This window comes from Silurus aristotelis, assembly GCF_946808225.1.
Source record: "Silurus aristotelis genome assembly, chromosome: 2".
Classification (NCBI taxonomy): domain Eukaryota; kingdom Metazoa; phylum Chordata; class Actinopteri; order Siluriformes; family Siluridae; genus Silurus; species Silurus aristotelis.
In genome coordinates this window covers 3,167,496-3,193,851 of record NC_139575.1, presented here as the reverse complement: position 1 = coordinate 3,193,851, position 26,356 = coordinate 3,167,496, and the positions used below count along the sequence as shown (strand labels likewise).

The window sequence follows — 26,356 nt, the reverse complement described above, 5'->3', positions numbered from 1 at the left end:
TGGTTCATAAATGGACCACAGGTTCTTCTGGTTCTTATATGGAGGTTCTTGTGGTTCTTAAATGGTGTACAAGTACTTCTGGTTCTTAAATGAAGTGCAGGTTCTTAAATGGAATACAGGTTCTTCTGGTACTTGCATTGAGTACAGGTTTCTACTGGTACTTGAATGGAGTACATGATCTTGTGGTTGTTGAATTGAGTAAAGGTTTTTCCAGAACCTGAACCGAGTACAAGTTTTTGTGTTTTTTGAATGGAGCACAGGTTCTTCTGGTTCTCACAGAGTATAGGTTTGTCAAGTGCTTACACTGACAGTACAACAATGACATCTGAAAGATTTGGAAGAGAAACCAAAACAAAAACAGGTTCTTAAGGTACTTGTATGAAGTTCAAGTGCTTCTGGTTCTTACATAGAGTTCAGGTAATTCAGGTTCTTATATGGAGTTGAGGTTCTTCTGGTTCTTAAATGGAGTACAGGTTCTTCTGGTACTTGCATTAAGTACATGTTCTTCTGGTACTTGCATTGAGTACAGGTTTTTCTGGTACTTACATTGAGTACAGGTTCTTCTGGTACTTACATTGAGTACAGGTTTTTTTTGGTACTTGCATTACGTACAGGTTCTTCTGGTACTTGCATTGAGTACAGGTTCTCTGGTACTTGCATGGAGTACAGGTTCTACTGGTACTTGCATTGAGTACTGGTTCTTCTGGTTCTTAAATGGAATACAGGTTCTTCTGGTACTTGAATGGAGTACATGATCTTGTGTTTGTTGCATTGAGTACAGGTTCTTCCAGAACCTGAACCGAGTACAGGCTTTTGTGTTTTTTGAATAAGGCACAGGTTCTTCTGGTTCTCACAGAATATAGGTTTGTCAAGTTCTTACACTGACAGTACTGGTGTTAGTATCCTAAACTTTATTATTTTTCTGTAACAGCATGATCCTAAATGTGTAACTCTTTTATTTTGCAACAATTTGCTAATGATTAAACTGCACTGCTACTGGAGACTCCTTCCATATCTGGTATATATCTTAAACATCTCTATATACAGAAAGCACCAGCAATTAATTAATAATTACCCGCATTGTCGTTGGCTTGTGTATCTGTTTATTATTCCTGATTTAATGTTACGGAGCAGAAACATGAATTTAGGCTGCACCTGTTGTAGATTGTAGTGATTTGCGACGGTGCCCTTGTGATGATGGAAAGGACTCTCCAGATCCTCTTCACACGCCGTAATGAACAATACGAGTAACGAATCTGCAATCAGCCTGAATGTTCCTGTGTCTCAGCTCAATGGAAGTGTAAATGAACAAGCACAAATGATGTCACGCACTACATTGTGTTATATGTCGGTATGGCAAAAGCAGCGCTCTCGAAATGGCTTCCTCTTGATGGACCGCCGTCTGGACCACCGTCTCTGAAGTTTGCATTTGTTAATGACCATCCTGAAACGCATCGAAAATATATTTGTGTCTTTCCTGTCAAATGCTAGGTGTTGCTGTAGGAGAAAAATGTGATCACGTAAGTCAGGGGTCCCCACACTGCTTTCTGTGAGGGCCACATAAGTTTTCCTTTCTTTAAAGTTCAGTCTGTATTAAAAAAATTACATGGACCAGAATGACTACCAGTGTTATTGTAGAGATTTTATTATGGTTTTAAAGGGATTTAGTATGTCTCCTAATGCTCGATTATGCACTGTACAATATTTATTTTTTAAGTCAGGTATTCGCCCTCTAGAGGCCGCTCTTATAATGGCGGTGGACTGGAACCCGGAAAAATCGGTATGGATTTTTGACGATAGCCGATTGCTGAAACTATCAAGAGTGCACCGACCTTTATTAATAACTAAGGGTTTACATTTTAGTTTGTAAACCAACCTTTATCATCAAATTTAGATATGACATGAGTAAAACATTTAAAATACAATTTAAAAAATGTCTCCTTCATTGTTTAGATGGGCGTTCTAAATGGACCGTAGTTTGGGGACCCCTGACGTAAGTCATAAGTCAGGTTACACCCTCAGGTCACCATTTTCCAATGATGTAGAGTATATTATTAATCAGAAATACACCATTGGTGAAGTGAAGCTGTCCCAGAATGCAATACATGACCCTGAGTTAAGGCAGAGACTCTGGTCAAATACTTCACGAGATCATGAGCGTGATGGTGTTTTAGCATGAAAGGTGAAACTGTGGACCCATTTGGGCCAAGTGTTTAGATGAGGAACTGAGATTTGTATAGGCTAATATACGTTTTTTAATGGTCCTTTGCGATTGTTGCTTGTCAGACTGTATAAACATGATCCCATGTCACACTGTAGGATCTTACTTATTATAATGTCAAAAACTCTTTCACACAAGAAAAAGAAGTTTTACATCACCGATCCATGACGCGTTTAAACCCACGTTCTCTTGCTAACGGTGGCTAGCAGCAAACAAAAACAATCTGTAACGTTCATTTGGTCCTTGTCATGCCTTGATAATAAAAAATCACACAAAACACTCCTCCATAACTCAAGGTTTCTCTTCTTGCTGTATCTCCACCTGCCTTGTTTCAACAATTTCCCCTGAGGTGGTTTGAAGTTGTCGTGCTAATCGCGTCATCAGGTTCGGCTCTCCAATTCGTTCTCGGTTTGATGCTTGTCGTAGGAGAAGTCACACAATTATCGCAAAGTCAGTTAATAGCCTCAGATTATAAAAATCTTTTAGGATTTTTAAAATGCGTCTCAGACGACCAAATCGTGGCCATAATCGTACAGTGTGCACTAAAGCATTAAAGCTCTGCTGCATTCTCACTATTTTTAAATCGTTAGAAATAGATTTTTCCACATAATGTATTGTTTGGGTGGTCATTTGTAGGTTGTCTGGAGAACTTAAGTAAACCCTGGCTTCAGTCTAAAATACAAATTCACTGTGTATATACTTGGGTGGCTTCCTGAGAGCAAAATTATTCATACAGTGGAGGAAATGATTATTTAATCCCCTCTTGATTTTTACCCCATTACAAAGAAATAAACAGTCTAGAATGTTCATGGTGGGTTTATTTTAACAGAGAGACAGAATATACCAAACTAATTACATATAATTAATTTGTATTTGTTTAAGTGTATTTGTAAATATTCAATCTCCTACCAACCAGCAACAATTCTGACCCCCACAAACATAAATTAATCCTGTACCTTTAAGAAGATTCTCCTGATATCAACTCATGATGTGTATGAAAGGCACCAGTCACAGAATCAACCTCTTCCATTTAGACCTCTCCACCACCATGGGAAAGACCAAAGAGCTGCCAAAGGACGTCAGGGACGAGACTGTGAACCTGCACAAGGCTGGAATGGGATACAAGATCATCAGATTGTTGACTTGGCTGTATGTTTTGGGTCATTGTCATGTATTGTCAAAATTCTAGACTTTTTATTTCTTTGTAAGGGGGTGAACTTACAAAATCAGCAGGGGATTTCCAAACTGTATACTTTACACTATATACACAAAAGTACAGGCCCCAAGTTACAATAGTAAAAATATTTCAAGTCTCGTGCAGCATTTTCATTTTCGTAATTTCCGGCAGAATGTCTGCATCTCCTGCCTTAAGAGGTGCCTTATTCTCGCCATCGGTTGATAGAGTTTTGAGTGTGTATTTTTTCCAGATTTTTTAGTGTTTTTAAGCCCAAATTTTGCTCATATTATCTATTTTTATTGGCATCGCTGGACACTGAAAGAGAGTGCGTCCGGGTCCTCCCTCTATTTTCAACCGGTGCTCATACATGCACCCGCTACCATATATACACATACAGTGGAACCTCAAAACTCGCAACCTTGACACTCGCAACCACGATAGTTGCCGACTTTTCATTTGAAACAAGAGTAACTCACGAAAAATCTGATAGTTGGTGAGAAACCGCCAGCAGTCGAAAGTTCGGAGTAACATTTCATAACAGAGTTTGTACTAATAAATTACATAAAAATGTGCAAAAAACTATTTTATTATTGTATTATGCATTTCAAGTGGTAAATAAAACATTTATGACAAGTAATTCACACTTTTTGTTTGCAGTACAATACATGTACAATTTCCCTTGAAAAGGAAACTTCTCTCCATCGAGTATTCTTTGTTATAAATGCAATATAGACTTTTCCTGATATATTCTGATGCACATTAAGACTAAGCGAATCTGAGGTAAAAAAAAAAAAAATAACTCCCCAGAAGGCACGGACTCATACGCCTGCCTGAATATCACTTGTCTTCATCGATGGTTTGATTGCCAGCGGCAGCAGCAGAACGATTTCTGGAGTTAACTGCTTGCATCTAAATGTGTCAGAACTTAACAGATCTCGCTTCACCTCATAGCAGGACAACGACCCCAAAGGAAGTATGTCAAAAAAAATAATGAGGTTGTTATTGACGGCCAAATCAGTTACCGAGTCCCACTGAGCACTTACGCACTTACTGACAGCAGACGCATAGAAACAAACTGAAGACTTTTTTGGGAGGACCTGAGAAAGCAGCGAAGACGGTACATACCAGTGGAGGGCCATCAGGGCCAGCAAGGCCTTCTCAGCTGGCGTAAACACGATCAGCATTACCGACTTAAATTCTGATTTTTGGTCCATATATGAAAATATTTTGGCAATAGTTATTCTCTTCACTGTATAGCATTTCTGTCGGATGCGCTGCGAATGTTTACGTTTACGAGTTTCTATCCAATCAGATTTCATTTGTCACTTTCTGTGTTAATGTGAGCACTTAACCATAAACTCAGTGTTCCCTCAGGCTGTTGCTTTAACCAATCAGACTGCGATGTGGCCACTCGGAGGCCCTCTAGGTCCCCAACATTTTTTGCGCCACGGACCAGATTAATGTCAGACAATATTTTCACGGACCGGCCTTTAAGGTGTGGCAGATAAATACAACAAAATAAAATGATACGACCATTAAAACTGGTATTTTCTAAATATAATAATAAACATGAATCCACTGTGTTGTTGTTTGTTCATTTTGCTCTCTTGGGGGTTTGAATTTAGCGGTAATGTATTATGTGTTAGCGGCGGAGCTCCTTTAAGAAGGTAGTGGATGGAGGTAAGACGTGACCGTGGCATAATGACCTGCATCAAGAGTGAGTCATAGACAGATGTGGCGGAGAAAATCCAGTCATTTTCCAAAATAAAACATCATTCAGCATCAGATAATAAATAAAACGGAAATAATGTAAGTTATGTATTGTTCCGTGCGGCCCGGTACCAATTGACCCAGGGACCGGTGCCGGTCCGCAGCCCCGGGGGTTGGGGACCACTGCTGTAGAAGGCGTCACACCAATACCAGTATAACTTGAATAAAAGTCTTCAAGTATCTGATTTGAACATTACTTGAGTATTTGACTCGTATTGAACGCAGGCTCAAAGATTCACTCGCATCCAGCCAAAAAAACAACAAAAAAAAAAAAGCGAAAAAGTCCATTTGTGTGGTTTTATTTCTTCAAATATAAACCTCAACACTGCATTTACAGCATTAATATCCACACAACAGCCTCTTCAACATGCCAGAATGAATCAAAGATTAAACAAGTCGGTCAAAAAAAGACACAGTAGTGAAGCGATCTTTTAAAAAGGGTTAGTTAACGAATGAAATGACAGCATTGTGTCACAAAGTAGAAGAAACGTTACTATTCAATGGATGAATCAATAGAAAAGTCAATTGTTTTAGATCAAAGGAAAACCAAAAATTCAAAGCTGACTGTGATGTGACGCCCCTCATTCTCAGAGAGGTGCAATATTTTTATTCAACTTCAATGAAAGATGGTTCTCAAGGTTTTTGGAATTGATTTGAGCTTTTTTTTGGCTGAAAATGAGGCCAGCGGCACTAAAAAGTCACCTCCAGGCAGTAGATGTGTGCAGGGGAGTGTTGAGTCTTAATGGCATCATCTACAGAGGTGCAAAATGTATTAAAGTACTTAAAGTGAAGTAAAAAGTGCATATATTGAATCATAAATGTGTTGATTAAAGACTAAAAGCAGCTTATTTTTTAAGTATTTTTTTTTAAGTATTCTTTAAATACTAATTTACTCAAATACTTTACACAAGTGCAAATATGTATGTATTTAATAACTGTATTTAATATTTTTTTATTATTATTATTTATTATTCCACAATGGCAGATACACTTACAAGGACTGTTACAAAGATGGACTTTTCAAGAAAAGCTGGACATCATGAGGAAAGGTCCCTAGAGATGATGTATGTGGGGGGGTGCAGTTGTGGCTCCAGTGAAAGGAGACGTGTTGAATTGTGTTTATTGGGTTTCCTGCTTTAGTGATGGCCTTCATTCTCTCTGTATCAGATTCCTGTGTGTGATGCAGCGCTCTGTTCTACTGCACTTCTCTATAATAATGATGCTGTCTATGGCTGAGGCGTCATAATGTTATTAAGAAGTGAACCAGGGGTGGAATAAACGGCCCATTACTGGTACACATCATACTTAATTACAAGTACATTTACTACACGTACACCTCAGTCCATAAAATAATTGACGTAATTCCACTTCACTACTAAGAGACATAAATCAGCTTCTGAATGGCAAAGTCAACTTTTAATGAAAATCTTACCCTTACTCTGGGATTCTGATCCTCCAATTAGGAGGCACTGGTTTTAGAGAGAGGAAAATAGATGGACAGACAGAGAGAGAGAGAGAGAGAGAGAGAGAGAGAGCGAGAGAGAAAAGAGACGACAGTCATTAAAGTCAATAAGAGAGGAAAAGGGCCTGGAGAAAGAATTAAAGAGGAGAGTTAAGAGCAGGACTAGCCAGAGCTGGAGCACTTCAGAACAGTCCCCCAGTGAAAGAGACAGTCGAGTCCATCAACCTTAAAATGTGGGAACATTTGTTTTTGTCTCTCAGCAGATTTACTTTAGTTCAGTGTTCAAAATCTAACGTGTTCTGTGCATTGAGGAACTGCAGCACATCATGTAGCTCTACAGCTAAACCTTTTATAACTACCAGATTTACTGTACTATCTGTACTGTACTATCATGTCCCTGATCATGTATCATGTTCCTGTTATCCTCATGTCCACTCTGTTCCTGTTATTCTCATGTCCACTCTGTTCCTGTTATTCTCATGTCCACTCTGTTCCTGTTATCTTCATGTCCACTCTGTTCCTGTTATCTTCATGTCCACTCTGTTCCTGTTATCCTCATGTCCACTCTGTTCCTGTTATCTTCATGTCCACTCTGTTCCTGTTATCTTCATGTCCACTCTGTTCCTGTTATCTTCATGTCCACTCTGTTCCTGTTATCTTCATGTCCACTCTGTTCCTGTTATCTTCATGTCCACTCTGTTCCTGTTATCCTCATGTCCACTCTGTTCCTGTTATCTTCATGTCCACTCTGTTCCTGTTATCCTCATGTCCACTCTGTTCCTGTTATCCTCATGTCCACTCTGTTCCTGTTATCTTCATGTCCACTCTGTTCCTGTTATCTTCATGTCCACTCTGTTCCTGTTATCTTCATGTCCACTCTGTTCCTGTTATCTTCATGTCCACTCTGTTCCTGTTATTCTCATGTCCACTCTGTTCCTGTTATCTTCATGTCCACTCTGTTCCTGTTATTCTCATGTCCACTCTGTTCCTGTTATTCTCATGTCCACTCTGTTCCTGTTATCTTCATGTCCACTCTGTTCCTGTTATTCTCATGTCCACTCTGTTCCTGTTATCTTCATGTCCACTCTGTTCCTGTTATCCTCATGTCCACTCTGTTCCTGTTATCTTCATGTCCACTCTGTTCCTGTTATCCTCATGTCCACTCTGTTCCTGTTATCTTCATGTCCACTCTGTTCCTGTTATTCTCATGTCCACTCTGTTCCTGTTATTCTCATGTCCACTCTGTTCCTGTTATCTTCATGTCCACTCTGTTCCTGTTATTCTCATGTCCACTCTGTTCCTGTTATCTTCATGTCCACTCTGTTCCTGTTATCCTCATGTCCACTCTGTTCCTGTTATCTTCATGTCCACTCTGTTCCTGTTATCTTCATGTCCACTCTGTTCCTGTTATCCTTAATGTCCACTCTGTTCCTGTTATCCTCATGTCCACTCTGTTCCTGTTATCATCATGTCCACTCTGTTATCTTCATGTCCACTCTGTTCCTGTTATCTTCATGTCCACTCTGTTCCTGTTATCCTCATGTCCACTCTGTTCCTGTTGTCCTCATTTCCACTCTGTTCCTGTTGTCCTCATGTCCACTCTGTTCCTGTTATCTTCATGTCCACTCTGTTCCTGTTATCCTCATGTCCACTCTGTTATCCTAATGTCCACTCTGTTCCTGTTGTCCTCATGTTCACTATGTTCCTGTTGTCCTCATGTCCACTCTGTTCCTGTTATCCTCATGTCCACTCTGTTTCTGTTATCTTCATGTCCACTCTGTTCCTGTTATCCTCATGTCCACTCTGTTCCTGTTGTCCTCATGTCCACTCTGTTCCTGTTGTCCTCATGTCCACTCTGTTCCTGTTATCTTCATGTCCACTCTGTTCCTGTTATCTTCATATCCACTCTGTTCCTGTTATTCTCATGTCCACTCTGTTCCTGTTATCCTCATGTCCACTCTGTTATCCTCATGTCCACTCTGTTCCTGTTATCCTCATGTCCACTCTGTTATCCTCATGTCCACTCTGTTCCTGTTGTCCTCATGTCCACTCTGTTCCTGTTATCCTCATGTCCACTCTGTTCCTGTTATCCTCATGTCCACTCTGTTCCTGTTATCTTCATGTCCACTCTGTTCCTGTTATCCTCATGTCCACTCTGTTCCTGTTATCCTCATGTCCACTCTGTTCCTGTTATCTTCATATCCACTCTGTTCCTGTTGTCCTCATGTCCACTCTGTTCCTGTTATTCTCATGTCCACTTTGTTCCTGTTATTCTCATGTCCACTCTGTTCCTGTTATCTTCATGTCCACTCTGTTCCTGTTATTCTCATGTCCACTCTGTTCCTGTTATTCTCATGTCCACTCTGTTCCTGTTATCTTCATGTCCACTCTGTTCCTGTTATCCTCATGTCCACTCTGTTCCTGTTATCTTCATATCCACTCTGTTCCTGTTATTCTCATGTCCACTCTGTTCCTGTTATTCTCATGTCCACTCTGTTCCTGTTATCTTCATGTCCACTCTGTTCCTGTTATCTTCATGTCCACTCTGTTCCTGTTATCCTCATGTCCACTCTGTTCCTGTTATCTTCATATCCACTCTGTTCCTGTTGTCCTCATGTCCACTCTGTTCCTGGTATCCTCATGTCCACTCTGTTCCTGTTGTCCTCATGTCCACTCTGTTCCTGTTATCCTCATGTCCACTCTGTTCCTGTTATCCTCATGTCCACTCTGTTATCCTCATGTCCACTCTGTTCCTGTTATCTTCATGTCCACTCTGTTCCTGTTATCCTCATGTCCACTCTGTTCCTGTTGTCCTCATGTCCACTCTGTTCCTGTTGTCCTCATGTCCACTCTGTTCCTGTTATATTCATGTCCACTCTGTTCCTGTTATCCTCATGTCCACTCTGTTATCCTCATGTCCACTCTGTTCCTGTTATCCTCTTGTCCACTATGTTATCCTCATGTCCACTCTGTTATCCTCATGTCCACTCTGTTCCTGTTGTCCTCATGTCCACTCTGTTCCTGTTATCTTCATATCCTCTCTGTTCCTGTTATCCTCATGTCCACTCTGTTATCCTCATGTCCACTCTGTTCCTGTTGTCCTCATGTCCACTCTGTTCCTGTTATCCTCATGTCCACTCTGTTCCTGTTATCCTCATGTCCACTCTGTTCCTGTTATCCTCATGTCCACTCTGTTATTCTCATGTCCACTCTGTTCTTGTTATCCTCATGTCCACTCTGTTACTGTCCATCATTGATCCACTTTATTATTGTGTCCACTCTTTTATTGTCCATCACTGAACCACTTTTTGTCATGTACACTTTTTTTATATCATTAATTAACTTACTGTTGTGTTATTGTTGTGTTATTGTTGTTATCTTTAAGGGGTTAGCTCAGGGGGCCCAGAGGTGGCAGCTTGGTATTTGGAATTTGGGATTTGAACTGTAACCTGTATCCTTGTGATTCCTTGTATTGCTGAGGGTACTTAGCTTTCTAAGAGTTTCCTTCTTCTGTTTAGCAGTGTAATACAGTAGCAGTGAGGTGCGTGTGGAGATTTCTTTTAGTGTTGATCGTATTATCATGTTATCTGAGTCGAAGCTCAGAGGTCAGGTTCCTGAAAAGATCTTTATTAGATGGCAGGTTGAGCATGATTGTGCATGAACACTGGTCTCAAAGCACATTTGGGCTCAGAGAAGAGAAAGTTTGGCATGATGTATAGTAATAGCTTTGTAAAAATAAGAATAGTGGCAAAGGAAAGCAGAGATAAGACTTTAAATCCACACAAATCAAATCAGATGAAAAGGTTGGAAATGTAGACGGATTGTCGCGGCTACGGCTTCCTGTGTTACTTAAAAAATCCAACAAATTCCCTTTATTAATATTTTTTATTTTATTATATCTTTATTAATACTTTCTTCTTTTTTTATTTTTGCTTGAGCAAGCTCACCAACCACAAACAAACAAAGGGGGGAAAAAGACTGCTCTAATCCTTTCAGGGATGAAGAAAAGCCCTCCAATGGTTTTGTAAATGAAGAACTCTCTCTAGAGCTCAGGTCTCTCTTACTCAGCTTGTTCCCCGGAGCAGCGCAGCACAGCAGCGTACCCGATTCAAACCCATGAATCACTTTCACCTCCATATCCCCAGCTCCAGCAACTTTCAGTCACACAACGAGAGTTAGATTTCGCTTAAAGCATTTTTTTTTTTTCCTTTTTCTTTTTACCACAAGGTCTTTTGTTGATGCAAATATTAAGCCGTAGCAGGAAAAAAAGAAAGACTTGAGCTCATGGCCCGGAGTGTTTCTTTTCAGCCGTGAAACGCACTGCAGCTAACAAAAGATGGCTAGCTTTTCTTATCTTCACTGATGTGGCTGCTGCTGGAAAAGGAAAGGTTGCGATAAAAAAATAATAATCTTGTCTATGGACATATCAGATATTCCAGAAAGAATAATCTGGTTGTCATAGAGAGGAGTAATTGTAATAAAAAAATAAATAAACTGCTCGAGAAAAGAAATTGCAACGTATTAAAATGAATATTATGTATTCGGCAGTTTGATTTGTTCCGAACTCTTGGAACGGCTGCAACTTTTATCTGATAAATGAACTGCATGTACTTTTTGTCTAATTCTATAGGGACCAAAATGTCCCAATCTACATTTAGTCTTTATTTACTGTTATAAGAAATCTTCTGGGGAGATGTTCTACTAGATTTTGTGGAGATTTTCCAGTTCTATAGCAGGAGATCTTCCACTCTAACCCATAGTTGAGTTGGCTTTGTGCACAGAGGCATCGTCATGCTGGGACAGGAATCATATATGACTGGAAAAGAAAGGTGTCCCAATACTTTTGCATTTAGTTTAATAAAACAAGTGAGACAGGCTGGTTCCTCTTTTTTTTTTTTTTTTTTTTTTAAATAACATTACATTTTATTATTAACCCAGCCATTAGGGGGGCACAAGCCAGTGCACTCTTAGTGCCGGTCCCAAGCCCGGGTAAATGGGGAGGGTTGCGTTAGGAAGGGCATCCAGCATAAAACATGTGCCAAATCAAATATGCGGATCACAAATGAGAATTTCATACCGGATCGGTCGAGGCCCGGGTTAACAACGACCGCCACAGGTATCGTTAGCCGACAGGGTACCGGTGGAAATTGGGCTACTGTTGGCCGAAGGAGGAGAAGGAGAGGAGGAAGACGTCTACAGAGACGGCAGGAAAAGGAGCAGTGTAGGAGAGTAGAGGTTCGGGTTGGTACTTTAAATGTTGGTACTATGACTGGCAAAGGGAGAGAGGTAGCTGATATGATGGAGAGGAGAAAGGTAGATATGTTGTGTGTTCAGGAGACCAAGTGGAAAGGGAGTAAGGCCAGGAACATTGGAGGTGGGTTTAAACCGTTTTATCATGGTGTGGATGGAAAGAGAAATGGTGTAGGGGTGATTCTGAAGGAAGAGTACAGTAAGAGTGTAGTGGAGGTGAAGAGAGTTTCTGATAGGGTGATGATCGTGAAGGTGGAGGTTGAAGGGATGATGATAAATGTCATCAGTGCCTATGCTCCACAAGTTGGCTGTGAGATGGAGGAGAAAGAAAGATTCTGGAGTGAATTAGATGAAGTGGTAGATGGTGTACCTAGGAAAGAACGATTGGTGATTGGGGCAGACTTTAATGGGCATGTAGGTGAAGGGAACAGAGGTGATGAGGAGGTGATGGGTAGGTATGGTTTTAAGGAGAGGAATGTGGAAGGGCAGATGGTGGTAGATTTTGCTAAAAGGATGGAAATGGCAGTGGTGAACACGTATTTTAAGAAGGAGGATCATAGGGTGACGTATAAGAGTGGAGGAAGGTGCACACAGGTGGATTATGTTCTGTGTAGGAGATGCAACCTGAAGGAGATTGGAGACTGTAAGGTGTTGGCGGGGGACAGTGTAGCTAGACAGCATCGGATGGTGGTCTGTAGGATGGTTTTGGAGGCGAAGAAGAAGAGGAGGAAAGTAAGGATTGAAAGAAGAATAAGATGGTGGAAACTGAAGGAGGAAGAGTGTAGTGTGAGGTTCAGGGAAGAGGTCAGACAGGGGCTTGGTGGTGGTGAAGAGGTGCCGGATGATTGGGCAACTACTGCAGGAGTGATGAGGGAGGCAGCTAGAAAAGTACTTGGTGTGACATCTGGAAATAGAAAGCAAGACAAGGAGACGTGGTGGTGGAATGAGGAAGTGCAGGAGAGCATTAGGGGAAAGAGGTTGGCAAAACAGAAGTGGGATCGACAGAGTGATGAGAAAAGTAGGCAGGAGTACAAGGAGATGCGGCAGCAGGTAAAAAGGGATGTGGCGAAAGCCAAGGAAAAGGCACATGAGGAGCTGTATAAGAGGTTGGACACTAAGGAAGGAGAAAAGGATTTATACCGATTGGCCAGGCAGAGGGACCGAGCTGGGAAGGATGTACTGCAAGTTAGAGCAATAAAGGATGGAGAGGGAAATGTGTTGACTAATGAGGAGAGTGTGTTGAGAAGATGGAGGGAATATTTTGAGCAGCTGATGAATGAGGAAAATCAGAGAGAGAGAAGGTTGGAGGATGTGGAGTTGGTGAAGCAGGATGTAGATAGGATTAGTAAGGTGGAAGTGAGAGCAGCGATTAAGAGGATGAAGAATGGAAAGTCGGTTGGACCAGATGACATACCGGTAGAAGCGTGGAGATGTTTAGGAGAGATGGCAGTGGAGTTTTTAACCAGATTGTTTAACAGGATTCTGGAAGGGGAGAGGATGCCTGAGGAATGGAGAAGGAGTGTGCTGGTACCGATCTTTAAGCATAAGGGAGATGTGCAGACCTGCAGTAACTACAGGGGAATTAAGTTGATCAGTCACACCATGAAGTTATGGGAAAGAGTAGTGGAAGCCAGGCTGAGAGAAGAGGTGACCATCTGTGAGCAACAGTATGGTTTCATACCGAGGAAGAGCACAACAGATGCCTTATTTGCTTTGAGGATGTTGATGGAGAAGTATAGAGAAGGACAGAAGGAGCTGCATTGTGTATTTGTGGATTTAGAGAAAGCGTACGACAGGGTGCCGAGAGAGGAGTTGTGGTATTGTATGAGGAAGTCAGGTGTGTCAGAGAAGTATGTGAGGGTGGTGCAGGACATGTATGAGGACAGTGTGACGGCAGTGAAGTGTGCAGTAGGTACGACAGACTGGTTCAGGGTGAAGGTTGGACTGCATCAAGGATCGGCCCTGAGCCCTTTTCTGTTTGCAGTGGTGATGGACAGGTTGACGGACGAGGTCAGACAGGAGTCTCCCTGGACTATGATGTTTGCAGATGATATTGTGATTTGTGGTGAGAGTAGAGAGCAGGTTGAGAAGAGCCTGGAGAGGTGGAGATATGCGTTGGAGAGAAGGGGAATGAAAGTCAGTAGGAGTAAGACAGAGTACATGTGTGTGAATGAGAGGGAGGGCAGTGGAGTGGTGCGGTTGCAGGGAGAAGAGGTGGAGAAGGTGGAGGAGTTCAGGTACCTGGGGTCAACAGTGCAAAGTAATGGAGAGTGTGTTAGAGAAGTAAAGAAAAGAGTGCAGGCAGGGTGGAGTGGGTGGAGAAGAGTGACAGGAGTGATTTGTGATAGTAGGGTATCTGCAAGAATAAAAGGGAAAATTTATAGGACTGTGGTGAGACCTGCGATGTTGTATGGATTAGAGACAGTGGCATTGAGTAAAAGACAGGAGGTGGAGCTGGAGGTAGCAGAGCTGAAGATGTTAAGGTTTTCGTTGGGAGTGACGAGGATGGACAAGATTAGAAATGAGTTTATTAGAGGGACAGCACATGTAGGATGTTTTGGTGACAAGGTGAGGGAGGCGAGATTGAGATGGTTTGGACATGTGCAGAGAAGGGACATGAATTATATTGGTAGAAAAATGCTGAAGATGGAGCCACCAGGTAGGAGGAAAAGAGGAAGGCCAAGGAGGAGGTTTATGGATGTGGTGAGGGAAGACATGCAGGTAGTTGGTGTGAAAGAGGCAGATGTAGAGGACAGGGTGGTATGGAGACGGATGATCCGCTGTGGCGACCCCTAATGGGAGCAGCCGAAAGAAGAAGAAGAAGATTACATTTTATTATTATTATTATTATTATTATTATGATTATTATGATTATTATACTAATCATTATTAAATTTTATTATCATTATCTGACTATCATTTACTGTATATTCAACTCCCCGTGAATGAGCTGTTGCTATGGAAACGCTAGCATGCCGTTAAAGTTAAACCTGTGCTACTGTATGAGCTGCTAGTCTATAAAACGCTTTCTGGCCAATCAGAACTCATCATTGAACAACATTGTGATTGAATTTTTTTAAAGCATTATGTCCCACTGCAGAGTTTTAGAGTCTTAGGTCTTGTATTTAAGAACATCCATCAATTTATTTTGTAGACGTTTTACCCTACACAGGGGGGGAACCCGCAGTCTGGAGTTTGGAACCTGGAAACGTGTGGTCAGTAGTGGACGAAGCATGTAGTTGAGTAAAAATAGGTAAAATATGACTCCAGTAAAAGTACAAATGTTTTTGCCTTCAAATGTACTTAAGCATCCAAAGTGCTATAATTTATTATAACTCTAATGTTCCTATGATCATTTTTATCACAAGACTCTTTACTAATTCACCTCAGTTTATGTGTAGAGACTCGAATGTGACTCTCAGCACACTGATCTATTAATAGAATGATATTAATGACTGAAACTCTGATTGATTTCTATTACAATCATCATGAACCCAAAACCTTCTTCGTGTTTAAGTTCGAGTTTGGAGTTTTTTCCATCACTTATTTCTCTCAAAATGTTCTGTTTGATGTTGAACTGATGCTGAACTGTATGTTGGTGTTAAATAGATACAGCCAAACGGTGATGGTGATTTTAGCTTGAATGACGCTGGGGGTGAACCACACCATGACCCAGCGTCTTCCCCATTGATTAGTTTCAGCATTGAAAAGCTCCACTCTGCTTCAGATTCCGTCACTGGATGAGCAAAACACATTTTCTGAGAGCTCACAATTCATTTCATTAACTGTAGCCATAAGATACAGTACATACAACATCTTTCTTCTTTTAATAAATGTCTTTTAAATGAGCCTTTAAGCTACACTGAAGATTCCCCTTACTGAACTCAGCTCAGGATCTTTTCAGTACAGTCACAGAAAATCTTTCACATCACCTCAATTAAAGGAAACCAAATCAATAAGTGCTGTTTAACTACAATCCGACTGGACCAGTGACAGTAGGTTGGAACTGTTTTGTTGCACTTTACATTTTACACTCTGTGTGTAAAAGCCCAGCAGGCAACAGTATAAGTGATATACAGTTATTAACCTATTTCATTAAATATGAAATTCATAAACCGTGACATGATATAATAAAGATATAATATCCGACGTGACTGACAAATTAGTGGTTATAAAAAATAAAAAATGCCCACATCACCTATGCTCAAGTTCGCCGCTGCCAAGCGCCAATCAAAACCAGTTTAAAACAGAGCGTGCGCTCGACCCTGATTGGATTCTTGCTGCGTGTTTGACCAGTTACGTTTTCATCCTCATAATTGAAAAGGAACGACTGATTTCACAAAATGTAGTTGAGTAAAAAGTTAAATATTTGACTTTGAAATGCAGTGAAGCTAAATTAAAAGTTTCCCCAAACAGAAACACTTCAGTAAAATACAGATACACAAAAAACTACTTAAATACAGTAACAAATTACATTTACTTCACTACTGTCCACCACTGTCTGGAGTCTGGAGCTTGAAGCTTGCAGTCTGGAGTCTGGAGCTTGAAGCCTGAAGCTTGTAGTCTGGATCTTATAGCCTGCAGTCGGGAATGTGGAACCTGGAGTCTGGAGCCTGTGGTCTGGAGTCCAAATCCTGAAACTTGGAGTGAAAATCCTGGGACCTGAAGTCCGGAGCCTGGAACCTAGAAAATGGAACGTGAAGTCTGGAGCTTGCAGTCTAGAGCTTATAGTCTGGAACCATTAAAGATTTCCATCACAGTGCTGTTAAAATATGGGTTCTGATTGGCCAGAAAGTGTTCAGTAGACCAGCAGCACAGGTTTATTTTGACGCATTTTCTTTATGCTTCTCGTTTCCGTAGTAACAGTGCATTCACTGGGATTTCAATATATATATATATTTTCATATTTGCACTACTTTTAATTACCACTTTATCATTATTGAATATATTATCTCTTGTTTTCTTATTTTACCATATTTTTTTATATTTCTAATGCTCTGAGTAGCTGATCAGGTTTACATTTCACTTCAAGTAATATTCTGTATATAATCGTTTGTGACAATACAATCTTAAATAAAAAAAAAATAATCTTGAATATATGTATTTGTGTGTGTGTGTGTGTGTGTGTGTGTGTGTGTGTGTGTGATGTGTGTTCTGTGTAGATCAGGAGCTGAGCAACTGCTGCTATTCTGACCACATGTGCACCCTGTGACCGAGCTCCCTGAGTTTCTCGCCCGAAACAACATGATCTCACTTCCACACCCACCCTACTCACCAGATTTGGCTCCTGCAGACTTCGCCCTCATCCCGAAGATGAAGATGCAGCTCAAAAGTTTGGTCCACTATTGCGAAGATCCAGCATGAATAAATGTGTCTATATATATTCTCAGCAGCAACAGCAGGTGGTGAGGGTCTCCACTTAGCTTCCACTCCACTTCCTGTGTGATCTGAGTTTAATTGTTGTTTGTTGTGTTATTGTGAGAGTTAAAATGGTCACTCAAGCATCACAGTGAACTCTGTACACAAGTTACAGTTGGTACAGAACTCAGCTGCATGAATACGCACTAGAACTCCTACAATGGACCACATATCTCCTGCACTCTTTTCTTCACTTCTCTAACACACTCTTCATTACTTTGCACTGTTGACCCCAGGTACCTGAACTCCTCCACCTTCTCCACCTCTTCTCCCTGCAACCGCACCCTCCACTGCCCTCCCTCTCATTCACACACATGTACTCTGTCTTACTCCTACTGACTTTCATTCCCCTTCTCTCCAGCGTGTACCTCCACCTCTCCAGGCTCTTCTCCACCTGCTCACTACTCTCACCACAAATCACAATATCATCCACAAACATCATAGTCCACAAAGACTACTGTCTGACCTCGTCCGTCAACCTGTCCATCACCACTGTGAACAGGAAAGGGCTCAAAGCCGATCCTTGATGCAGTCCAACCTCCACCTTAAACCAGTCTGTGGTTCCTACTGCACACTTCACTGCGGTCACACTGTCCTCATACATGTCCTGCACCACCCTCACATACTTCTCTGACACACCAGACTTCCTCATACAATACCACAACTCCTCTCTCCACCCTGTCATACGCTTTCTCTAAATCCACAAACACACAATGCAACTCCTTCTGATCTTCTCTATACTTCTCCATCAACATTCTCCAAGCAAATATATAATAATAATAAAATAATAATAATAATAATAATAATAATAATAATAATAATAATAATAATATTAAATATATATTCTACTAATTTTGCGACTACACTCCTGTGTATTTATTGTTCTACATTGTTATGTATCTGCAACTTGTTTTTTGGTCCTTGAGAAACAATATTTTGTTTTAGTGTATACAGGCTATATAGAGAAATGACAAAAACCCATTCATCTCTCTTTCTCTCTCTCTCTCTCTCTCTCTCTCTCTCTCTCTCTCTCTATCCCTTTAAATGAACTTACCTTTACAATGCTTTTGGGATGCTCGTTAAACTGGATTGGTTTGGACGTTTTGTGGGATGCGGGAGGGTTTTTCAAGCTGGTCATGTGACCTTCGAGTTGTAAAAGCTTGTAAAACTCAGCACTATTCAGCCTCTGGTAATTGCTTCATGAACAATTTAGTACAGTTTATTTTATATGGAGGGATATTTTCCATTTATAAAGAAAATGGAGTGTATATAGGGCAGGGCTGAAGCCAAGCGTCTGGCTTTAATGGTTTTAAGTACTAATTGCTTAACACAAATAGGATCAGGAGTTTCATAGGATCAGGAGTTATAGAAGATATTAGTTTACGTTTAGCAGTAGGCATTTATTTCTTGATTTTGTTTCAATATCTGATTAAAACGTCCATTGGCATTTGTTATATATGCAGACATGCAGGGGTACATTAAGAATAGAGATACAAGTTAAATGAATTTAATCAGTCCTAAATTCTGATGAATTCAAATGTATTTTTTTTCAAGCCCAAATCTACTTGTATAGTCTATTTTTTATTTTGTTTTGTTTTTACACTGAGGTTGAACAAAAACCCACTTTAACAAAACCCACCAGGTCCCTTAAATCCACAGCTAAAGCTCAGAAAGTGGTGAAGAATCCTTCAGCTTCTCTGCCGTGAAAACCTGAAAGCGGCTCGTAGGTGAGGTTTGATTTACCACAAATATAACCCTTTGTTAACTCGAGATTAAAAATCTTTATTTTTAAGATGTGCCTACACTTAAACTGTTAGAATCTGCACTTTGGGTCTCTATTGCATTTTATTTGCCCTGTTCTCTCTCCAATTTCTTGTTTCAGTTCTTTTCTATTACATTATGAATGAATTAATTTTCTTTACAGCTTTAAACATTTGCAAATGTGTGTGTGTGTGTGTGTGTGTGTGTGTGTGTGTGTATGTCTATATATACAGTATATATATATATATATCATTTCATTACATATACAGTGAGGAAAATAAGTATTTGAACACCCTACTATTTTGCAAGTTCTCCCACTTAGAAATCATGGAGGGGTCTGAAATTGTCATCGTAGGTGCATGTCCACTGTGAGAGACATAATCTAAAATAAAAAAATCCAGAAATCACAATGTATGATTTTTAAACTATTTATTTGTATGATACAGCTGCAAATAAGTATTTGAACACCTGAGAAAGTCAATGTTAATATTTGGTACAGGAGCCTTTGTTTGCAATTACAGAGGTCAAACGTTTCCTGTAGTTTTTCACCAGGTTTGCACACACTGCAGGAGGGATTTTGGCCCACTCCTCCACACAGATCTTCTCTAGATCAGTCAGGTTTCTGGCCTGTTGCTGAGAAACACGGAGTTTGAGCTCCCTCCAAAGATTCTCTATTGGGTTTAGGTCTGGAGACTGGCTAGGCCACGCCAGAACCTTGATATGCTTCTTACAGAGCCACTCCTTGGTTATCCTGGCTGTGTGCTTCGGGTCATTGTCATGTTGGAGGACCCAGCCTCGACCCATCTTCAATGCTCTAACTGAGGGAAGGAGGTTGTTCCCCAAAATCTCGCAATACATGGCCCTGGTCATCCTCTCCTTAATACAGTGCAGTCGCCCTGTCCCATGTGCAGAAAAACACCCCCAAAGCATGATGCTACCACCCCAAAAAGTTCTTTTTTGGTCTCATCTGACCACATGACTTTCTCCCATGACTCCTCTGGATCATCCAAATGGTCATTGGCAAACTTAAGATGTGCCTGGACATGTGCTGGTTTAAGCAGGGGAACCTTCCGTGCCATGCATGATTTCAAACCATGACGTCTTAGTGTATTACCAACAGTAACCTTGGAAACGGTGGTCCCAGCTCTTTTCAGGTCATTGACCAGCTCCTCCCGTGTAGTTCTGGGCTGATTTCTCACCTTCCTTAGGATCATTGAGACCCCACGAGGTGAGATCTTGCATGGAGCCCCAGTCCGAGGGAGATTGACAGTCATGTTTAGCTTCTTCCATTTTCTAATGATTGCTCCAACAGTGGACCTTTTTTCACCAAGCTGCTTGGCAATTTCCCCGTAGCCCTTTCCAGCCTTGTGGAGGTGTACAATTTTGTCTCTAGTGTCTTTGGACAGCTCTTTGGTCTTGGCCATGTTAGTAGTTGGATTCTTACTGATTGTATGGGGTGGACAGGTGTCTTTATGCAGCTAACGACCTCAAACAGGTGCATCTAATTTAGGATAATAAATGTAGTGGAGGTGGACATTTTAAAGGCAGACTAACAGGTCTTTGAGGGTCAGAATTCTAGCTGATAGACAGGTGTTCAAATACTTATTTGCAGCTGTATCATACAAATAAATAGTTTAAAAATCATACACTGTGATTTCTGGATTTTTTTTTTTAGATTATGTCTCTCACAGTGGACATGCAGCTACGATGACAATTTTAGATCCCTCCATGATTTCTAAGTGGAAGAACTTGCAAAATAGCAGCGTGTTCAAATACTTATTTTCCTCACTGTATAATTTATCACCATAATACATCAGTCGAAGCTTCATTTCTCAATGCATAGAAAACACCTGTGACTGAGACGAGTGCAGGGAATTTGCACAGGAGGGAGTTGTCTTTTTAAATGTTTTTATTAAAAACTCCTTGCAGACTGCGAATGTGAATTAAATTTTAAATATTCAAATATAAATATTCCAATTTTGGTTACTTGTTTTTTTTGGTTTTTTTTTTATCCCGTTCAAGTTTTTTTAGACTCATTTAGTTAATTTCGTCATCAAAAATAAAATGTTGCACTTTTAATAAGCAGATCCACCAACACGTCTACATACACCAATGTTGCTTCTAGCTCCAATAATGACCATATAAAAATGCAGCCAAGGACAAATGATGATAAACGGAATGAGTAGCTTCACCTCTCATATCGTATACGCCTGTGAGTCATGTGATAAAAGAACGAATGACTCGCACCAGAGGATTCATGAGTTGGACAACTCGGTTCTGTTTTTCTGTGTATTGCATCACAGTGAGTCACTTGATTCATTAAAAAAAACGAACGACTCAGACTAGAAGAGTCGAGAGATACACTACTCAATTCTCGTTCCTTCACAGAATCTACAGAGATTTTGTAGCTCATCTGCGTCCAGTAGAAATAAACAAATCCCTATTTTGAGACGACTCGTTCTCCTGAGTCACAGTACAGACTCGTTTAAAATTAACGAATCATTCATGAACGACTCATCGCTACCAGTCTGGTGTTCGGGGCGCCCTGTTTTCCATAGGATGGAGTGAAAGATCTCAGGTGGCCTGCTACAGAGCTCTGACCTCAACCTTATTGAATTTTGAATGGATATTGTACCCCAGGCCTCCTCACCTTCTCACCTGCATCAGTACCTGACTTTACTAACACCCATGTGGATGCATGAATCTCAACTTAATCTCCACAAAATCTAGTGGAACATCTTTCCAGAAGAGTGAAGCTTATTATAGCAAATTGGGACTAAATGTGGAATGGGATGTTCAAAAAGCACATTCTGCTCAGGTGTCCACAAACTTTTATCTACAAAACCCCTGTGACATTAAACCCTGACGTAAGGGTGAGATATGGATTTGAACCTCGGATTGTTTTTGGAAGTGGGAATCTTGTAAGGTGTTTGCGCGGGAGGACGAGCGCAGCCTCGGCATCGCGCTGGTTTGTATGGGATTTTCTCTCAGCTATTTCTGAGCCATGGGTCAGCCTGAGGCTTATGCAATCTCACCCTGAAATAAATCATCCCAGTTCGGTCGAGCATGTTCCGCTTCCAGAGCTTTCTTTCTATTTATTTTTTATTTTTTTACCTTTTTGTTGTTTTTCCATCCAGACAGGTGGGTGGAGGGGAAAAAAAAGGTACAGTATGAATAATAGAGACTGGTGACTTCTTTAATGCATCTCATACATGCACTTATTATAAAGCACTGTTTCCTTCTGGCTTTTTTGTATTTATATTTTTTATTATTATTCTCCTTCCAGCTCTTTCTATCCATTTGATATTCCATTCCAGCGAATCCTTTTTGAAAGCCGTTCCCAGAAGTAAATCCTGGCTGTTGCATGTTCGATGTGGTATGACACGTTGATGGAAACCTTTCGCTGTTTCAGACTGCACTTTTTTTTCCGGTCGCACGAGGCTCGGAAATTCGTGTTCGGTGTTTTACATGCTGGCTGATTTAAGAGCGTGTGTTGTCATGGGGAAGAATTTGTCAGTCTGTAAGCGCCTTTCGTCTGCACAGCATTACATCTGATGTTGGAACAAAAGCTCCTGCGCTGCTGGGATTGTTCTGTTCACCTGATGTTTTTCCAGCTGTCACCTTGTAAACATGAGCCGCTGCTGGAATGTCGGCGAACCACGAGATGGTTCATAAGTAAACATTCGGGATTCGATAAAAAGGAGTGGAAGGATGGTTCAGGTCCCTGCTACCATTCCAGACCAAGTTTTAGAATTACTCGCGCTCTCATAAAAAATTAAACCAGTGTTCAAAAGTATTGGCATTTATTTCTAATTGGAATTTATTTCATGAAGCCCAAATATTAAATGTTTTATTTGAATATTTTTGCATATTTTTGCCAATAAAGTGTGTACATAATCGCAAACGTAAAAGTCACCCGTTAAACAAATGCTGTTTCTGTCGCTGTTTTTTTAAAAAAAGAAACAATATATTTAGTTCAATTCAAATTAATTGAGTGAGCAACAAATTGTGACGTCTAGACGTCTGGGTCAGAGCGTCTCCAAAACTGCAGCTCTTGTGGGATGTTCCTGTTCTGCAGTGGTCAGTATCTATCAAAAGTGCTCCAAGTAAGGAACAGTGGTGAACCGGCGACAGGGTCACGTGCGGCCGAGGATCATTAATGCACGTGAGGAGCGAAGGCTGGTCCGTGTGGTCCGATCCAACAGACAAGCTCCTGTAGCTCAAACTGCTGAAGAAGTTCATGCTGTTACTGATCAATGGGTCACAACTGTTTTAGCAGCAAAAGGTGACAACACAATATCAGGCAGGTGCTCATAAAGTTATGCAGATCGGTTTTTCAAAGTGGTGAAGCAGCATTTAGTTTTTCTACCACGTAAACCTGAGAGCAGCATGTAGATGAGCTACACATTTGTATAATATATTTTTGGGTGCTTTTGGTGGCATGGAATTTTCCCATTGTTCGAACTAGGAGATGCAAACCTGTTCCAGCATGACACAAAGTGCACAAAGCCAGCTACATGAAGATCTGAGTTGGAGTGTAAGATCTCCTGCTAAAGATCTCCAACCCTTTTAAACACTTTTGGAATTATTTTTTCATGCTGACTGGCTGAATAAATTTCCACAAGCTCACTCGAAAATCTGGTACATCTTACCAGAAGATTGGAGGTTATTATACGAGTAAATGGATACTAAATATGGAATAGGATGTTCAAAAAAAGCACATAAATATCTTATTGTCATCGATGGAGCTTCTCGCTATAGTTCATAACTTTGATAATATTGGGAAACAAAACTAATCAACAGCAACCTGTGTGTCCTCAGAAACCATTTTCAGAACAGTGGTTGTGATCGCTATCTACTCAAGAGGAAACATCTACTCAAGAAGAACCTGGCCACCTAGTGGTGGAATCCTAAACAATTATCTATATTTCAATGGCAGATCATAAAGTATGTACTGTAAATGTTTGCCTTTATTCAGAGTGCCAATAATTTTGCACATGACCATTCCAGGAGAGTAGTAATCATCTTGTAATTTTGTCTACATCCCGGATTTGGCATTGGCATGTCTGCGAGATGAAGATGGACAACTGGCAGGAAGGTAGAGGAATGGAATGCTGTAACGGAGGAGAATATTTGCTCAGCGTTTTTGTTCTCGTTCGGAGCACAGAGCTCCAGTAAGCAGCGGTGAGCAGCGGTAAGCAGCCGAGCCCCATAGCGGGTGACCTTCCGAATGAGACGGCCTCCCAGGCATCGCTGATGAATATGCATTAGAAAGATTACAATGAGGTGACAAGGCAGGTGCTCTCATCCAAATACCGGCACAGCTGGCAGCCGCTTCTTCTTCACCCAACGCTCACTCTTTCCCTCTTACATAACGGCGACACTTCACTCATCTATCTCACTCTTTTAATAATTTCTTTATTAAAACTGAATAATAAATTCGACTTTTAGAATATGTTTATTATATTTCTGATTGTATTTTCTGACTGTGACCTCGCAATTCTCAATAGGACAAAATATTACATCATGAATTAAACCTTAAATCTCGTGTTACACCATACGGAGGAAAGTATTCAGACATCAGACTATAGTGGTTCTGGCCCAAATTGTAGGAGGGCACACAATTCTACAGCATGAAATCTTCCCTTCACTTGAACTAGGAGATCCAAAACCTGTTCCAGCATGACAACGTGCACAGAACCAGCTTTGCATTGTGTTCAATGGAATTGAAATCAGATCAAACTGCATCTGTGGCTGCTTCATATGTAATCTTATTTTTGTGTATTATTGGCTATGCATCGAGGAGCAAATCGCATTGACCTCAGTTATGAAGATGCACATCCCTATATATATATATTCTATATTGGCAAAAGTATTCGCTCACCCATCCAAATAATTGAACTGAATTTTTCCAATCACTTCCATGGTTACATGTGTATAAACTCAAGCACCTGGGCATGCAGACCGCTTCTCCAAACATGTGTGGACCGTGACTGGATGCAACCTGTGCAATCAGTCCATTCATGAAATTTCCTCTCTACTGAATATTCCACAGTCGACTGTTAGTGGTAGAACAAAGTGGAAGCGACTGGGAATGACAGCAACTCAGCCACGAAGTGTTCGACCACGTAAAATCACAGAGCCGGTCAGCAGATGCTGAGACTCATAGTGTACAGAGGTCACCAACTTTCTGCAGAGTCAATAGATACAGACCTCCAAACTTCATGTGGCCTTCAGATTAGCTGAAGAACAGTGCGTAGAGAGCTGGAATGGGGAAACCCTATGGATTAATGTTGATGTTTCTCAAGTTCATTTGCATGTAAAGGCAGACACAAATTTCCGTTTGGCCATTTTTATTAAAAGCATAAATAAATAAATAAATAAATAAATAAGATTTTAAATTAAAACTAAACATCTGTTTTATGTGCCAAGTCTCGCATCAAGCACCAAAATCCACCATGACGCACAGATCCGGCAAATAAAACTGTCCGTGTGGAAACATAGCAAAAGTTCAGTTTGGAATCCTGATGATTTACATCATTTAAAACACCAGAATTACTTTAAAACATTTACAGGAACATTTTGTCTTCATGCTCTAAGTTGAGTTCGGTTTCATGAATAATAACCACACATTTACAGATGTCCGTATTTGTTCATGCGCATGTTGATTAGAGTAATAAACACTTTAAAAGTATATAAATATGTGCAATCAAAAAGTTGCGATCGATCAAGAATTAATTCATGACAATCGTGTGATTAAAGATTTTATCGATTGACAGCCATGATAGATAGATAGATAGATAGATAGATAGATAGATAGATAGATAGATAGATAGATAGATAGATAGATAGATAGATAGATAGATAGATAGATAGATAGATAGATAGATAGATAGATAGATAGATAGATAGATAGATAGGGGATGCTTTGCTAAACCAGCCTCCCTTTGCGAGGAGCTTCTACCATCTGTCAGCTCTGAGAAGCCACGGTGGCCTGCGATGGGGGATTCAAACCTCTACTGATTGCCCTTCGCTGTCAGAGAGCTAACAGAGCAGAACAATCCGGATAGCGGAAAACCAGCCGCTATTGAACCATGTCCTCGGGCTTACGCCAGCCAGGATCCATTTGCATAAATAAGCTATCATGGCCATGATAATGATGATGATGATGATGATGATGATGATTTTTTTTTTATTTTATTATTATTATTTTATTTTTGGACTGCAAATCATTATTTACTGTTTTGATTGTCAAGGTGAGAAAGAAACCAGTGTAAATATTTGATCTGTAAACAAT

At 40.5% G+C, this 26,356-nt stretch overlaps 1 protein-coding gene and 1 long non-coding RNA gene across 2 annotated transcripts in view; one reads left to right on the top strand and one right to left on the bottom strand.

The window, feature by feature from the left end:
• LOC310737268 (craniofacial development protein 2-like) overlaps window positions 1-17,092 on the top strand; it is a gene marked incomplete at its 3' end in the record, with an annotated part of 390,247 nt that extends 373,155 nt beyond the window's left edge. The window contains exons 2-3 of the mRNA XM_083561509.1: window positions 11,944-13,114; window positions 17,043-17,092. Coding sequence (XP_083417635.1) covers window positions 11,950-13,114; window positions 17,043-17,092 — 1,215 coding nt within the window. The 5' untranslated portion in view covers window positions 11,944-11,949. The remainder of the gene's footprint in view (window positions 1-11,943; window positions 13,115-17,042) is intronic.
• Window positions 1-18,058, bottom strand: part of LOC310739254 — a 430,707-nt gene extending 412,649 nt beyond the window's left edge. Inside the window, exon 1 of the long non-coding RNA XR_014537316.1 lies at window positions 17,888-18,058. This is a non-coding gene — a long non-coding RNA (uncharacterized lncRNA). The remainder of the gene's footprint in view (window positions 1-17,887) is intronic.
• Window positions 18,059-26,356: the final 8,298 nt, after the last annotated feature.